Source organism: Lactuca virosa, chromosome 3 (assembly GCF_052849685.1).
Source record: "Lactuca virosa cultivar CGN04683 chromosome 3, Lactuca_virosa_CGN04683_v6, whole genome shotgun sequence".
NCBI classification, from domain to species: domain Eukaryota; kingdom Viridiplantae; phylum Streptophyta; class Magnoliopsida; order Asterales; family Asteraceae; genus Lactuca; species Lactuca virosa.
The window spans coordinates 181554257-181573852 of NC_136428.1; the positions used below are offsets into that span (position 1 = coordinate 181554257).

Here is a 19596-nt window from a genome sequence, read left to right on the forward strand (position 1 = left end):
CATCATGGGCATGGATTGGTTGAGCCCCAATCGTGCCGATATCCTCTGTTATGAAAAATCCATTCGTCTCAACCTTCCCTTTGGTGAAGCCCTCATGATTTATGGCGATAAACTTAGCTCGAACCTCCGTATCATTTCGTGCATCAAAGCCTAAAAATTCTTGCGAAAGGAGTGTCATGCATTCCTAGCCCATGTCATTAATGAGAAGCAGGAAGTTAAAGACCTCGAGAGCATCCCCGAAGTTTGCAACTTTCCTGATGTCTTTCCCGAAGAGCTTCTGGGAATTCCTCCTGAGCGCCAAGTCGAGTTCAACATCAACTTAATCCCCGGAGCTACTCCCGTAGCTAAATCCTCATATCGTTTAGCGCCAGCAGAAATGCAAGAGTTATCCATCCAGCTCAATGAGCTACTCAACAAAGGATTCATCAGACCGAGTTCCTCACCTTGGGGAGCCCCGATCTTATTTGTGAAAAAGAAGGATGGATTTTTTCGGATGTGCATTGACTATCACGAATTGAACAAGCTTACCATCAAGAACTGTTATCCTCTTCCCCGAATCGACGACCTCTTCGACCAACTTCAAGGAGCCAGCTACTTCTCGAAAATAGACCTAAGATCAGGGTACCATCAGCTACGAGTCCATCAGGGTGATGTTCCTAAGACAGCATTTCAGACTCGATATGGTCACTACGAGTTTGTAGTAATTCCTTTTGGTCTAACCAACGCACCGACGGTATTCATGGATTTGATGAACCGGGTGTGCCGTTCTTTCCTTAACAAGTTCGTAATCGTGTTCATTGACGATATACTTGTCTATTCCCGTAGCGAGGAAGATCATAAACAGCACCTGAGGCTAGTGCTGGAAACTCTAAGGACAAAGAATCTATACGCGAAATTCTCTAAGTGCGAATTTTGGATTCGAAAAGTAACTTTCTTTGGTTACGTGGTAAGAGAAGAAGGCATACATGTGGACCCTTCCAAGATCAAAGCGATAGAGAATTGGCTAGCACCGAAAACACCCACAGAGATCCGTCAATTCTTGGGCCTCGCTGGCTACTATCCCAGGTTTATCCAGAATTTCTCCAGGATTGCTAAGCCTCTAACCACCGTAACTCAGAAAGGAGTACCCTTTAGTTGGAGTGAAAAGAAAGACACTACGTTTCAAACATTAAAGCAGGCCCTATGCAGCGCACCTATCCTGTCTCTGCCCGAAGGAACGGAGGATTTCGTTGTCTACTGTGATGCATCTAATCAGGGCCTAGGCTATGTGGTCATGCAGCGAGGAAAGGTTATCGCCTATGCCTCAAGACAGCTGAAGGCACACGAAGTCAATTATACAACTCACGATTTGGAGTTGGGAGCAGTGGTCTTCGCATTGAAGATATGGAGGCATTATCTCTACGGAACCAAGTGCACTGTCTTCACTGACCATAAGAGCCTATAACACATTTTCGATCAGAAAGAGTTGAACATGAGGAAATGGTGATGGGTAGAGATACTCAGTGATTATGAGTGCGAAATACGCTACCATCCCGACACAACCAATGTGGTAGCGGATGCCCTCAGCCGGAAAGAGTACTCAGGTCGTAGAGTGAAGGCACTGACAATGACCACCCGTTCCCATTTATCCACGCAAATCAGAGAGGCTCAGCTGGAAGCCTTAAAACCAGAGAACTTGCCGAATGAAGCCCTGAGGGGAATTGAGAAGAACTTAGAGATCAAGGGAGACAAAGTCTATTATTTCATGGACCGGATCTGGACCCCAAAGTTCGGTGGTTACAGGGAGGTCCTCATGAACGAATCTCACAAGACTAGATACTCCGTCCACCCAGGTTCGGATAAGATGTACCTAGATCTCAAGAAGTTATATTAGTGGCCAAACATGAAAGTAGAGATCGCTACCTTCTTGGGCAAGTGCTTAACTTGCGCCAAGGTGAAGGTTGAATATCAAAAGCCCTTGGGTTTACTTCAGCAGCCAGAGATACCTGAGTGGAAGTGGGAGATGATTACTATGGATTTTATCACTAAATTACCCAAGTCTCCGAGTGGGTACGATACCATATGGGTAATTGTCGATCGATTAACCAAATCCGCCCACTTCCTGCAAATCAATGAAACTTTCAAGATGGAAAGACTAACCCGGATCTACATCCAAGAGATAGTTCCTCTGCACGGAGTGCCTGTGTCCATTATCTCCGACCGAGATAGCAGATTCACCTCGAGATTTTGGCAGTCACTGCAGAAAGCTCTTGGAACTAAGCTGGATATGAGCACAACTTACTATCCTTAGACAGATGGGCAGAGTGAGAGAACCATTTAGACATTGGAAGACATGTTGAGAGCATGTTTCATAGACTTCGGTAAGTCATGGGACACCCATTTGCCCTTGGTTGAGTTCTCCTACAACAACAGTTATCATACCAGTATCAAGGTTGCACCTTTTGAAGCCCTTTATGGCTGTAAGTGCAGATCCCCTCTGTGCTGGGCTGAGGATGGCAACACGCAGTTAGCCAAGGGACAAGTCCCCGACAGCACTCTCACTGGCCCGGAAATCATCCGTGAAACCACAGAAAAGATCGTACAAATCCGGGAACGACTAAAGGCTTCGAGAGATAGACAAAAGAGCTACGCCGATAAGAGACGAAAACCCTTGGAGTTCCAGGTTAGAGACCGTGTTCTATTGAAGGTCTCTCCCTGGAAAGGCATGATACGCTTTGGAAAGCGTGGAAAGCTGAATCCGAGATATATAGGACCATTCGAGATTCTTGCTAGGATCGGTCACGTAGCTTACAAACTTCGTTTGCCGCAAGAGTTTAGCAATATCCATCCTGTCTTCCACGTCTCGAACCTTAAAAAGCGTTTATCCGATGAAACCCTCATGATCCCTCTTGATGAGATCAAGATCAACAAGAACCTTAACTTCGTGGAACAACCAGTTGAAATCATGGATCGAGAAATCAAACGAACGAAACAAAGTCGCATACCAATAGTGAAGGTTCGCTGGAATGCCAAGCGGGGACCTGAATTCACTTGGGAGTGCGAAGATCAGATGAAACAGAAATATCCGCATCTCTTTCCGAGTCCATGATTTGTATTTTATGTTTGAATTTCAGGAAGAAATTCCCTCTATCGGGGGGATGATGTGACAACCCGAAACTTTTTCCGTTATCTTTTACCGGTTTCTGTTAATAAAACTTGAATTTTATTAATTTCCCGTCAAACTTCTTGGTTTGGTAAAATCAACTAGTTTATATAGTTAAATTCTATACGAGTCGGAAAAACCAAAAATCACGCGAAAAAACCCGAAAAATCTCACAAATCTATCAGTTTTCAGCCTAGGTGGGTGTACGGCCGTATACTTGTTTATGGCCGCATACCTGTTTACGGTCGTAAACCCGTGTACGGTTGGTGTCGGTGGACCCTACCATCGACCATACCCCCAGCCTATAAATACAGGACCCCCACCTTCATTTGAACCTTCTTCGCCGAAAACTCTCTCATTCTCTCTCTAGAACTCTGACCGTAAACACCTCTTTTCTTCCGAAAACATAAAAAATCGTCATTTGGAGTCGATTTGGAGCATCTGGAACACATTTTCATCGAAATCAAACACCCTTGTTCTTGAGTTTACAGCCGTACACCCTTTAAAATCTGCTTGGGCCGTAAACTCTTCAAAGAGGAGTTCACGGTCGTAAACCCTGTTCACGGTCGTAAACTGTTCTTCACGGCCGTAAACCCTTGTTCACGGCCGTACACACATCCTAAGTGGTGAAAAACTTGTTTCCTCGGTTCAACCAAGTCCCGGTAACATTCCTTAACCGAAAACAAGTGTCTTCCTAACACTTTATCTAGCAAAATCGCTAATTTAGATACATATATGTATTTGTTTGATATTAGGATTCCGTTAAGTGCCACGTACTACAACTCGAGGATCTTTGTTTCCAGTCAACGTTTATACACACAACAAACAGTGAGTTCATACCCCTACGCTTCTACGGATTTTTAAACGTTTTCAGGGGGAATAAAAGCCAAACATAAAAGATTTTGTGAACAAAAAGGTTTTCAACAAGTTAAAACTTATGCACTTAATACAAACCAACGCGTTTCATAAAACATATAGATACTTTATCCCTTTTGTAATACGTGGAGCATAAGGGACGTTTTCCTAAATTTAATTGCATAGTTTTCTAAACAGTTCTCGAACATAACATTTCGGTCAAACTATAATATGTATAGTTTGGGAAATTCATTACCAGTTTTACAGATACAAACTACTTACATGGCTGAACATATAAACTATGACAAATTTAGTTTATCCATCACTACATATAGATAACAAGAGTATCATACTAAATAATTATTTTGCGTATAATTATTTATACTCTACCAAGTATACAAATGATTTCATACACGAGAATATGATACAGAACAACACGTAAACTAGTTAATACAGGATTGTGAGACAACTCTTCAATGGTACCCTTCGGGGTACTGGTAAATCCTCTACATTTAGTATAGCCAGAGTCTTCTGGAGGGAGAGCGTGAGATTTGTGGATAGATCTATTCGGGACTGACAATCCCACACCTGAATTGTTAGCTACAGCTAGGCAGACATGCCTGGGGTGACAAATATCATAACTTACGACGCCTGAAGAAACGTCGCGGAGGTCACTAGTCATATCAAGCATGGTTATACAAACTCACAATAGTATAAACTAACCTTTGTTTACGGGATTTTCATTCTTCAATAGTTTTATTTTAATTAGCAGAACTACTACACAATAGACTGGAAGGCATTCTAGGGATACAACACTTGGTTTTATTTTAAGAAATAAAACTACTATACATACTGGTAGTAGCCAGGGTTTTCAAACAGAACATACACTACATACTGGCAGTAGCTAGGGTTTTCAAAAAGAACATACACTACATACTGGCAGTAGCCAGGGTTTTCAAACAGAACATACACTACATACTGGTGGTAGCCAGGGTTTTCAAACAGAACATACTTTACATACAAGAACAAACAAACATGTTAGAAAATATTGGATTTTCTTGGGAAGCTCTTATAAGGAAGTTGCGAAAGAAATGAAAGAGACTTTCAAGGAGGTTGGTGAAAAACTTAATGAAACAATATAAAATATAGGAAGGCAAGAAAATAAGGAAGCACGTGATATGATAGATAAAGTTATCGAAGATATACAACGCATGCCAAATATCAATGTGAAATAGCGAATTAAGGCGATTGACATGTTTAGCAAAGATCAATTTCGTGCCCGGGCGTTTTTTTAAGATGACAGAAGAACAAAAGATTTGTTATATGGAAATGATAGGGGATGTACCAATATCATGATTAGGTTATTTTAAGTTATGTTTTTTTTAGTTTTTACGAATATTGAAGTTGACTCTCTGCACATTCTTTATTTGACATAGTTATGTTTTTTTAGTTGTTAGAAATATTGAATTATACTTTTTGCGTATCCTTCATTGGACATAGTTTTTGAATAGTATGATTTTCATGTTTCTTTAAAATCTATTTGTAAGTTATTCCTTTATATTAAAAATATGTTTTCCAAAACAATATGTATAAAAAATAATATTAATTGATTAGAAAATAAATTATTTAGTAACAATTACTATAAAATAAAAAATAATAAAAAAACATAAAAGATGCATATTTTGACTAATTAAGATGTATATCGTAATGCAATTTTATAAGAAAAATGTTATTTGAAAATGAATAAACAAGGTAAAAACACTCATTTCCATTTCATTGATTAATACAACCAAACAAGAGAAATGATTCTAAAAAACATTTCTCTAGTGGATTCTCAGTTCCACCAAACAGGAGAGTAAATTCTCTTTCTCTAGCTTTATTCTCTTTCTCTGCATTTCCATTCTCTGTAGCAATTCCATTTCTCTGTACCAAACGCACCCTAACATAATACAATGTTCCTAATTTGACCCATTATTAATGTCAGTTTAGCCGATATATGGATTCACATCTGGAGATCCTTTGTGCCATGTCCTCATATTTCAAAGCATCAGGTTACCCATTTCTCTAACGGGTTTATTTTTATAATCTAAAATGCCCTCTAATAATGAATAATGCTAAAATTCATTATGTTTTTTTTTCTACAATTATACTTCAATAAAATCATTGAGCTTATAGCAAATATGTCTGATAGTGATCTCTTCAAGGAAGCCCTAATGAGTTTAGCCAGAGACTCTGAACTCCATCCTTTAGTTCTTTACTTCACTTGCTTTATAAAAGACGATGTAAATAATTTTCTTTATAAATTTACCCTCTTATAAAGTTCACATTAATTACTAATTTAATAAAATTTTCAGGTTCAAGTGCAATTATAATATGAAATTTAATTAATTTAGTGTAATATGATTATTTTTATGATTTCAAATATTTCTGTAAGATATTTTACAGTTTATTTTTATTTTATTTGGATACCATACTATAAGTGAGAACTTTTTTAATTATATTACAATAAATGTCGTATGATACTATAATTAATTAGTTTTATACCTCCCTAAAAACGTCTTTGTTTTATTTTTAGTATGAATTAATAAAATGGATAATGTTTTAGTGATACTATCATTTTTGGTATGCTTCCACCTATTTTTATTCTGTTATTTTACGATATATATATATATATATATATATATATATATATATATATATATATATATATATATATATATATATATATATATATATATATATATATATATATATATATCGGCATAGGTTATTTTGTGTTTACTAACTATTGTGTGCCAGAATGCATAGATCTGGACCAACGGATGAAATTAATTAATGAACATGATTTGAGAGTGTATGATATTATAATGAGATAACATGTACCATATAATCACACAAAATTTTAGCAAAATGGTATTTTGGACAATTAACTACATTTATAAAAGGAAATTTTCGGATTTTTAAGGATAATTAATTCTCCTAATTTTAAAATTCTGAATTTTTTTAATTAATTCAGTTTTAATTCTAACTTAATTTGTTAACATAAGGGAAAAATGCAAAAAAGCCCAACCATATATACATGTATATGCAGAAAAACCCATATATTATTTTTATGTTCAGAAAAACCCTTATATTATTATTTACGTTTCAAATAAAACCAATTCGAAAATTGTTAAGAGAAATGATCGGCTAAAAATATGATATAATATACATATCTCTTATATTTCTTCGATTGTATGCAAAATCATGTCAAACCGACATATATTTGGATTACTTTCACTCTATTGTGTTATTTATATAGTTGATTTTTCTCTTCTTAACAAATCGTTTTTATCCCAAATTAATATCAATATCATATTAAAAAAATAAAAATGTAAGAAACATTAGATTTTTAGTTGTCAATTTCTCTTAAAAACCCATATCTTGGTCTTTTTCGAATGATAACTATTAATATAAGGGTTTTTTCTAAACATAAAAATAATATAAGGGTTTTTCTGCATATACATGTATAATTGGTTGGGCTTTTTTACATTTTTCCCTTAACATAACCGATTTTATTCTATCAGAATATTTTTTCCTAGAATGATGTTTTTTCAGAATTTTATTCTATCAAAATATTATTGAAGAACAACGAAATTCTTGAATCCGAGGTTGAAAAATAACAACATTCTAACATATTCTTATGCATCTGAACTTAAATACAAATTCATACATATTCTTACAGACTAAAAGCCTTATACATTTTAATATAATTATACATATTCTAAAAGAATATAAAAAAATGAATAAAATCCTTAAAAAATAACAACATTCTTAAATTGTGAGTATGATCAAACTTTATTCATTCTTCAAGTTATTCCTATTAGGTATTCAACGCATTCTTCCAGCCATTCCTATCACAAATACAACATAAACTAATAATGGTTAAAAACATGTTACTTGCAATTAACTATCACTTTATATATTCTAGTAGAATACATAAAAGGGAAATCTTCAAAAAACTCCCAATATTTATGGAAAAGTTACACTTTAGTCCCAATATTTTTTTTTTTGAACGAAAAAGTCCCGAAAACCGGCAAAAATTTGCAGTTTGACCATTTTTGACCGGTTGAAACCGGTACTAAATTAATTTGGGACTATTTCGTAAACTAATCCAAAATATTTGGACTTTTCTGTAAACAAAAAATATTAGAACTTTTCTGTAAACAAAAAATATTAGGACTTTTCTGTAAACAAAAATATTAGGACTTTTGTACAAACAAAACCCTTATTATTATTATTATTATTATTATTATTATTATTATTATTATAAATAAGAATATTTTTTTTGAACTTGTTATTATTAATATTGTTACTAATACATATAAATGCATATAAATGAAAAATAATAATATTAATGACATTGTTTAAGGGTGGAGGTGGAGGAGATGTTGATGCTTTTAACATTGAAATCATGAATGTTACTTGTATATTTTTACTTTGTATATGGTCATTTCACATTTGTTGTTATTGTTTTCAATTCAGAATAATAATACTTAACAATTTAAAAGAACTTGCATATTTATAAAATTGTTTATAAATAGTTTAAGCTAGAAGGATTTCTCACTTTGTATATAAAAATGTTTAAGGTAGAAGGATTATTTTCCAAATCCAACAGATCCACTACAAACATCTACATAGGTAGCTCATATCAAAATTCAAAAATATTAATTACAATATCTTGTTTAATAAAAAGTAATAGGACATGTTTTTTGGATTAATACTTTTGAATTATTCCTATTACTTTTTATTAAACAAGATATTGTAATTAATACTTTTGAATTTTGATATGGGTTACCTATGCAGATGTTTGTAGTGGATTTGTTAGATTTGGAAAGTAATTCTTCTACTTTAAACAATTTTATATACAAAGTGAGAAACCCTACTACCTTAAACTATTAATATGCAACTTCTTTCAAATTGTTAAGTATTAATACTCTGAATTGAAAACAATAATAACAAATATGAAATGACCATATACAAAGTAAAAATATACAAGCAGACAATCACGATTTCAATGCTAAAAGCATCACCATCTCCTCCACCTCCACCGTTAAACAATGCCATTAATATTATTTTTTTATTTAATGCATTTATATGTATTAGTAACAATATTAATAATAACAAGTTCAAAAAATAGTATTCTTATTTATATTTTTAATAATAATAATAATAATAATAATAATAATAATAATAAGGGTTTTGTTTGTAGAAAAGTCCTAATATTTTTGTTTATAGAAAAGTCCTAATATTTTTTTTACAAAAAAGTCCCAATATTTTGGATTAGTTTACGAAATAGTCCCAAATTAATTTGGTGCCGGTTTCAACCGGTCAAAAAGGGTCAAACTGCAAATTTTTGCCGGTTTTCAGGACTTTTTCGTTCAAAAAAAATATTGGGACTAAAGTGTAACTTTTCCGTAAATATTGGGACTTTTCTGAAGATTTCCCTACATAAAATATGACAAAATACATAAAATACATTCTGACAGAATACATAGATTTTATTCTGGCAGAATACATTCTGACAAAATACATGGAATACATTCAAAAGTATTGTATTTACTGCTAATATAATTTTAGATTCCAAATATACAATAACAAGGATTAATAGAAGTTGGAATTCAAAATCACAAATTGAACCAAAATAATAAATAGATAAATTAGTTACCTTTTTAAACAATTACATAAAACATGTGTTGCTAGTAATTCTGACAAAATGCATACCACAAGGTTAAATTCTTAAGATTCTCTTTCAAGCATTTCAACAAACACTTATTAGGCATTATCATCAAACAAGACAAAACCCTGTGAAGGGCTTAGTGTGATCAGAAGCAAAATCAAAAAAACATAAATTCTTTAGAGAACATCAAAGTTTAAGTTTTTCAATACCAAATAAAAATAAAGAAGAGGAACCTGAAGAATCAGAAATCAACAGGAACTGAAGGTACTGAATTCGGCATAAATACAAACCTTGTATTGTGCATCGACGATATCACATGCAAAAACCTTAACCCTTTCCATCTTACCTGATGTGGATGAGTGCAACGTTAATGCTATATATATTCATTTAGTTGTAACGAAAGAATCTATCTCAATGCTATAACATATGTGGTTTAGGATCTGTGATAAAGAAAAAATGCACGAAGATCAAATTGTTCATCACTCTTTTTAACCATCCTCAAAAGAAATTTGATTGTGAAATCAGAAATTAGGTTTACAAATTAGAAATTGAGTTCAATAACATACCAGGGTTAGGATGTTGGTGCACGACGGCAGCTATAGACCGATTTTGGTGATGGAATACGAAGCCGACACAGGAGAGGGAGGAAAAAGAAGATACGACAGTGGCAAGATGAGAGATACAGAGGTATGTCGATGGTTATAAACAAGAGATATTAGGTCAACGTATATTCATTTTGTTTCCTTAATTGCAAGTGCAAAACACCAGAAATACCCTTCTTGATCTAATTAATTATTTAATTATTTTCTAATTTGTGATTGGTGCATTTAGGAAAACAATAGTTGCTAGAAACATTTGAACTTAGCTCTCTCTCTCTCTCTCTCTCTCTCTCTCTCTCTCTTTGTATATATATATACATATATATATATATATATATATATATATATATATATATATATATATATATATATACTAGGCGAATACCCACACGTTGTGCAGAAACAACTATATAGTTGAAGTCTTTACAAATATATGTTTTTTTTAATATAGCAATAACGTTGTAATTAAATTTGATATAATAATTCGTATATTAAATTGATATAATGTATTGAGTATTTTGAATTATATGATAATATATACATCTATTATAACTGCATAATCTCAATCGTTTGAATGACTTCTAGCAGCGAGTTACACATGAATAAAATTAAATATAATATATGGTTTAATGTTATTTATAGTTTTTGTTATTTTTAATTAATTTTTTAAAATTTACTTGCTTAATGTTTTCATTTTTATCATTATAATTATTTAAAACATCAAACATTGTTTTTTGATTTTAAAGGTAACAATATAATCATTTATATAGAGTTATTTTAACTATTGTTATTGTAAGTTATTTTAATCTACTTATTTGAAAACTTTTAACGATAATAAAAATATCTTTAGGAAATATTATAGTTAAATTGAGATTACAAGTTAGTTTTTGCATTTATCACTACAATTTATCATTTTTAACTATTTACAAAATATTCTTTGGTTTTTTAAGTAGAACTGAAATTTATATTTAAGTTGACATTGTAATGTTATATTTAAAATAACAATTTAAGTATTTTGTCAAAACTGTTCAAAAATTGTAGCTTTAAACTGATAATGGTTTACGTACAATAACATATTCAATCTAATAAATTAAATATAATATGTTAAAAGTTAAAGACATAACTTTATAAGTAGAAGTAAAAGATATTATTTTAAAATTGAAATTTAGTATATTTATGATTACACTTTAGGTTTGATATTTATTTAACCTTATTAACCAACTTATAATCATTCTTAGAAAAACGCTACAATTAATCACTTTTAACTATTTACAAAATATTCTTTGGGTTGTTTAAGTTAAACTAAATTCTATATTTAAATTAATAATTTAAGTATTTTATACAAATTGTTGAAAAATTGTATCTTTAGAATGATAATGCTTTACATCCAACAATATATTAAAACTAATAAATTAAGTATAATAAGTTAAAAGTTAAAAAAATCACTTAATAAGTAGAAGTAAATATATTATTTTAATATTGAAATTCAGTTTATATATGATTACACTTTAGGTTTTATATTTATTTAACCTTATTAACCAACTTATAATTATTATTAAAAAGAAATTGGAAAGTAATGGGAGTTTCAAATGAATGTGGTGAAAGGAAAAATGCTTCATTTATAATATAGTATGATATATATATATATATATATATATATATATATATATATATATATATATATATATATATATATATATATATATATATATATATATGGAACGGATCAATTGAGAACACCTAAAAGGTCGAGAACGCGAGAATAGTTCTCGACCAATCAATATATAATGTCATATTAGTAATTATATACTTTAATTAAATTGAAATAAAATAAAATTCAATCGAATTCCCTTAAATTTAGGATTAGTTACCAAAAACAAGAAATATTCGATTATTTATTTTTCCTATTAATGGAATATAAAAAACAATTTTACCAAATTTATTTTAAAACTGAAAAAAATTTAATTTTTTTTCTTAAAAAAATCAACTTTTTTCTCCTATTTCACTTTTTTTTTTCAAAATAATGAATATAAATCCAATCCCAAATCAATACACTTGTATTCACAAATAAAATTTTTCTTCAAAAACGTAGTACTACTCCAATTTCAAATGAATACATATCAATTTACAAATAATTCAATGCCTTGTTTTCATCAAACAATAAAAATAGTGTAAAAATTATCATTTCTATTTAAAATAAATACATTTAATCATAAATATACTCATTCACACATGAATACATTGCTATTCATAAATAAATAGTCATTCACACATGAATACGTTGATATTCACAAATGAATACACTGCTATTCATAAATAAATACAAAATAAAAATAGTATAAAAATTATCATTTTTTTCATAAAATGAATACCCCTAATCATAAATAAATACACTTATTGACCACACATAACTACCCTGCTATTTATAAATAAATACAGTCATCCACACATAAATACACTGATATTCACAAATGAAGATAAGAAAAGAGTTGTTGCCCTCTCGTTTCAGCTCTCAATTCATCCATTTTCTCATTCCTTTTTGTCAAGTATTACCACACCAAAAGCACCTTTTTAATGCTTAATTTGCTACTGAAATCAAAGACCAAGAAAAATTACAAAAACATTACCTTTCTAGTCATTGTAAGTTGCTAAATTTCGAGTAAATCAAGACCGAAGAAACATCCATTGAACCCGCTTTTTGCTGCTGAAATTGATGAAATGATTTCTACTCCATCATTCCCTTTCTTCTTCTATGTTCCCTGCCAAGAATAACCACCAGGATGAGGTTGTGTTTCTGGCGAAATCAAAAGAGGCAGCAGCCTCTTGGCTTTTCCCTCTCACCTGTACTGTTGTGGGTGCTTGCATTGCTCCTATCGGACCAGCCTCCTCCTTTCCCTTCGTATTGAACTCCGGGAGCAGAAGCGAAGCAGTTGGGAAGCTGCTTGAGCATCCCCTCGCTACCCCCTCTGAGATCGACAATAGCTCTATTGTTTCCATCCTTCTCCTTTCTTTAATCGAACCGAGAACGAGTGGTCCTTTTTTCTCCTCCTCTTTGCGATCAATCTGCCACCACCGAGCCCTTCTTGTTTCCCTTTCTTCTTCTTTATTCCCTACCAAAAATAACCACCAGGAGGGCCTGATTTTGACGGAGCGGTTGAGACCGATGTACAGATGAGGGAGGCGTGCCCTAGGTATACAGAGAGAGAGAGAGAGAGAGAGAGAGAGAGAGAGAGAGAGAGAGAGAGAGAGAGAGAGAGAGAGAGAGAGACGGCAAATTAAAAGGAAAGAGTGTGAGAAGTTATAGGAATTAAATAAAGAATCAATTACTATTATAGCCTTTTCACTGTTTTAAAGTTACACTTTAATACCAATAAATTTTATAATTTACATAAATGGTCTGTCTGATAATAACCTTAGATTTGAATATTTAGATGGTCTAGATCTGTTCTCGCGTTCTCAACATTTTTTGTATTCTCATTTGATCCTACTCCTATATATATATATATATATATATATATATATATATATATATATATATATATATATATATATATATATATTGCGTATACGTTTTTACACTATATAAACTATATTACATTAGTTTTCATATTCCATACTATAATTACGATATATTATATCTCCCTATAAATACATGTACACTTTTTATGTTAATCCATATCATAATTCCCTATAACTTTTTTCTATTTTAATCTAGAGAATACAATACAATGGCAAAGAACAATGCTTCTCAACTGGTGTTCGATATGGTTGCTGACATCGATGCATCAAAAGAATGTTGTAACATCCATGTTAAAGTCGTGTTGCTTTGGAAGCAAACCTATAAAAGCAACCCAAAAATGGTCGGAAGCTTGGACATGATTTTATTTAACAAAGAGGTACAGATTAAGCATTTTACTATTGTATATTCATCTTTTATCTACACTAATTAAAAATCTAAATAAACTACAGGGCACTAAAATACATGCAACAATAAAAAAGAATCTTATTCTTGTATTTGAATCCCTATTCGATGAAGGAATTGTTAGGGAGATCAGTAGCTCTGCAATGGCTATAAATGAGGGAGACTACATGCTTGTTCCTCATAAAGATAAGATAAAATTTTACAAAACCACCATAGTTCGTGTGTCCACTAATTTTATTGATTGGGTTGATTCTTATCATTTTGCCGGGTTCCCCGATTTGCTAGCCAGGAATTTTGACACCCGCATCGCATTTAGTATGTTTTTTATTATTTTTTTCTCATATTTATATACTTTGTTTTTTAATGTAACACACATTTTTATCATATACTAATCTATTACATTACTCTCTTAGATTTTCTTGGGAAGGTTGTGTCGATGGATCCTATGCGAGTCACTGTTAAGAATGGAAAGGAAAAAAGGATAATGAATATGGTTGCTCAATATCTAAGGCATGCAATCATATATTTATATATTATTAGTTTTCCCAATTTTATTTATATCTTTATATAATAACAATCATACATTTTTAGTGGTAAGCAAATTTTGGTTGCGTTGTGGGACAATTTTGCACTTAAGCTTAACACTTACATTTCAGAACATCAAAATGATACTGCCCCTATTATCATCTTCTATGTTTGGACAAATTCAAAACTTGTGATGGTAAGGATATTTAAGATATCATTATATATTTCCATTTCAATAGATTATCATTTTAGGTTAAAAGCTATTACTAACATTATTTTTCTAATATTTTTTGCAGGTCAACCTAAAGTCGATAACTGTTCGTTTGGGTCGAGATTGCATATAAATGATGATATGCCTCGGATTTTAGAATTCAAAGAAAGGTGGGTCTTCATTTTACTAATTAATCCTTCAATGTTTTATGTTTGCATGTGCTTAGTTATTAATTATAGTTATTTTTTAACCTTACGTTTTTTTTCCGTGGATATGTAGTCTTGTTGCTTTAGATGTGAATGTTGAATCTTCTACTCATATGACACAGCTTAACCCATATATAGTTGTGGCAAATCCAGAGCATTACTACCTTCGTTTTCCAATCAAAAACATCGATGACATTCCTGATTACAACAAGGTTTACATAACATTTTACGTTTCTCCTGCATTTTACATAACATTATATATATATATATATATATATATATATATATATATATATTATTCTACACGCCAATAATATATTAATTGATTTTAATATGATTACTTTCAAACAATGTATGAACCAGGAAATTACTTTAACCATCATTGCTACTATCATCGGATTTGATTTGGACGAAGGATGGTATTCTCTTTATTGTCGCATTTCCTCTGAAAAGGTTGCTAAAAATGATGATGATAGTGCTACTAAACCTTTTAACTATGATGGTTGCGGGCGAGTTTCCAATTTACATGGAAAGTAAGTATATTCCTTACTCTTGAACTATGCATGCCTTTAAACTTTTTTTAATATTTTTCCCACTTTAATTCCGGTAATGATAACTGTTATGTTATACTTTCTAGGATCAGGGTTGTAGTTCGTGTTCAAGATAAAAGTGGGTCTTCTTCCTTTGTATTGTTTGGGCATCATGTAAAAGATTTGATTCACCGTGGTAAACAATGGTTTATGGAAAAAATATCAAAGGTTTGCTAATATATCTCCGTTATTTAATTAATTGACAAATTCAATCTTTTCTTTAAATTCCGTAATTTAATTAATTGACAAATTCAATCTCTTCTTTAAATGTTCCAATTTTACCTATATTTTAAATTAGGATCAAGGACTTCAAAATATCCCTGAAGAGTTCAAAATCATTCTCAATAGAAAGTTTGTCTTCAAAGTTTGGATCTCCCTCTTCAATCTTGAAAACAACTTTCTCACTTACACTGTGCATAAGTTGACTGATGATGAAAGTGTACTTGCTCAGGTTTTCGAACGTTCACCTGCATATGAACAACAAATTGTTGATGATGATGGTACTTATATTAACATGACAAATAAGGTGAAATTTTTTTGTATAAACATAAAATTTTAAAAGTCCCAATGAAATCATAATTTTTACTAATCCTTTTACACATTTTTACAGGAAAAATCTGATTCGGTCCATGGTGATAATCTTGAGGTTGTTGATCTTTAATCTTTAACACCATCATCCGGTGTGGGCAAACGACCTATTGATATTGTTGCCACCACCGACTCTTTAGAGTGGTCTTCTTCTAAAGTCGGCGCTAATCTTACTACTTTGAAGATCCCTAAAATGGAAAAGCTGGAGTGATTTGAAGCAACCTGTCAACGATTTACAGTTCATGTTAAATACTTTTACATGCATTTTTCTGTTTTAATAATTGTGTGTCGAATTTTGTTATTTTTGGTTAATGGATATGTTGGTAAAGTCTTTTGGTTGTTTTTGGAATTACCGTTTGGTTGTTATTGGGTTTTTATACGATGTTATTCATCTTATTTAAGACAATTTCAAAGTTTTGTTAAATAATTAATATTACTGTTTCATGTTATCAAATATTTTGTATCATCTACTTTCATTTGTGAATTTATTATGTTATATTTATTTTTTGTACACTTTAATTTTAAATGATGCTCTAGCATATGTCGAATTCCTATAAATTGACTTTAAATCTATAATTCAATATATATATATATATATATATATATATATATATATATATATATATATATATATATATATCTTTAATTTATTATTAGTTAAGTCATTTTTTAAATCTAATTACCGATTTTACCTTTCATCATACAAGACATAAATGGTTCATCGTTGCAACAAAATACTTTACCATGTCACAAAGAAATTTATACATATATGGGTCAAGCTATTTGTCGCGTATTTTATCACATGTCTTGAGTATTTGTAGGTCTACAAATTTCTTCTCCATAAGCAGTATTTTTTATTACGTATCAAGTTTCACATTATTTTATTTATCACATACTAAGTTTTAGTTTTATTTAAATAAATATACATGTTTTACATATGGTAACAGAATGAAACCTTATAAAATCTATTGCAAAACTATTTTTCTTAATTGCATTAATTCCTTCCATAATTGTTGACATAAATTAGTTCATACATAAATTCAACCTTTATATTGACTAATTTCCTTATATATAGAAATGGAAATAAACAAGGGATTTCGAGAAGAGCTATGGGGTAAAATATAAATGATAGGAGTTTTAGGTTTTTTTTTCTCGAAGCAGATGAAACGTCACTCATTTCTATATGCTTGCTATAGTGTCTGTTCTTGGATTTATCATATATATATATATATATATATATATATATATATATATATATATATATATATATATATATATATATATATATATATGATAAAACCAAGAACAGACACTACAACAAGCATATAGAAATGAGTGACGTTTCATCTGCTTCGAGAAAAAAAAAACCTAAGACTCCTATCATTTATTATTATCATTATATTTTTAATACATAGATGTTTATAATATTTAATTTGTATAAGTTGTTTTTTTCCTTTAATATTGTACTAAATGTTTCATATATATACTATTTTGTTTAGTTTATGAATCCTCTTCATCCAGTGCTCTAAAACCACAATCACATTCAACCATACAAAGAATTTTTCACAAAGGTACATTTTCATATATGTTATGCCTTTTTTTATTTCATTTTTGTTTTTTGTATTTGCTTATATATTGTACTTTTTATATTTTATCTGTATATTTCCCAATCTTTGTGATATGAATTCATTTTCAGAAAATAATTTCTTCATACCCCTAATTGTCGAGTTACTCAAAAGTTTACTGAATTACCTTTAGAATCCTCTTTTGATAACATGATACACCCGAACGTGCAACCTACATTTATTTCATCAAGGACTCCACTTTCACAAATAACCAATCAAGGTAAACTATTAATCATTTCTTTTATATTATATTTAACTCCACATCTTAAATCATATAACCATAATTTTCATTTCCCAATATATTAACTGTTAAAGTAACCAATGAACAGTTGTAAATCTACCATAAAAGTCGCCAATTTCAAATCAGCATATTAATCAAAACATTACAACTATGAATGTTGTTAACACGTATCAAAACTATGGTCATACTTTTCTTATTCTTTCATTACTAATTATTACATATGTTTCTTTATTTGATCATAAATTTATTTACATTATATTTAATTATATATCTTCTTCTCAACATTCAAAATTCCTTCACTAACATTACCAACACAAGTGTCCAGGTTATCTAATTCTTCAAATGTTTCCAAAAATCGGGCTACAATTCAGAACAACAACACAATTCATTCCACAAGAGCGAAACGAAAACAGATTAATACAAAAGATATTCCATTTCTTTGACTTGAATGAAGATTTTTTCGAACCTTGAAGTGGCAATATTGTTCAAGTTAAACGTTCATGTAGTAGTATTGATCTACTTCATCATATGGGTATTTTATTATCTATTTTATTAAAACATACAGTTATACATTTTTCTGAATATTAATTATGCTGAAACCTCTTCTAATAAATACATGACAGTTGGTACCAACACTAACTTTAAAGAAAAGAAAAAAAGCAGAGCAATTTCTACAAAAAAAAGGAGACACAAATATGTATGCATTCTACTTCACATGCTCAAAATGATGTCTCGGGTAACAATCAGAGTAAATTTATCGGAATTAGAAAAGGTATTATATCCATACAACAAATTCTTTTATCATTAAAAATAAAATATTTCTTTACCCTATTACATTTTAATCATATAGCAAATCTAATTCGGTGAAGTTTTTTCTGTGTTTATAGATTATTTTTATTATGGTGATGCAATATATGTTTTCTTAGTATGTAAAGCTAAGGTGTGGCATGGAGAAGCAATGCGAGGAAATAAAGATTTAATGAAAACCTATTATTCCATTTGTTGCTACAATGGAAAAGTTGAACTACCCAGTCTTATTCATCCACCTGAGTTGTTGCTTGATTTATATAGCGATGTTTCTGAAAAAAGCCAAAACATTATACAGAATGTACGTCGATACAATATGATGCTTGTATTCACATCTATGGCTTGAAAGATTGATCATGCCATTAACTCAGGAGGCGGTCCTTATGTCTATCGAATGCATGACCAGAATTATCATGTTGTACGCAACTTACTACTCGAGGAAGGAGAATTACCAAGATTTTGCCAGTTTTAGATATACGATACAGATCATGAAGTTGACAATAGATTCAATGCATACGAGTATGTGAACACCCTATATTGTTAAATTGCATAACATTTATACATAT

General features: G+C 30.9%; 1 protein-coding gene across 1 annotated transcript; it reads left to right on the forward strand.

Moving 5' to 3' along the window:
- Positions 1–14043: 14043 nt before the first annotated feature.
- LOC145164287 (uncharacterized) lies at positions 14044–16430 on the forward strand. The gene is made up of 11 exons (XM_079083009.1): positions 14044–14211; positions 14285–14552; positions 14651–14747; positions 14829–14958; positions 15002–15014; positions 15059–15143; positions 15253–15391; positions 15543–15712; positions 15817–15937; positions 16068–16295; positions 16380–16430. Exons 1-11 carry the CDS (start codon positions 14044–14046, stop codon positions 16428–16430), a joined length of 1470 nt encoding a protein of 489 aa, XP_078939135.1.
- The last annotated feature ends 3166 nt before the right edge of the window (positions 16431–19596 follow it).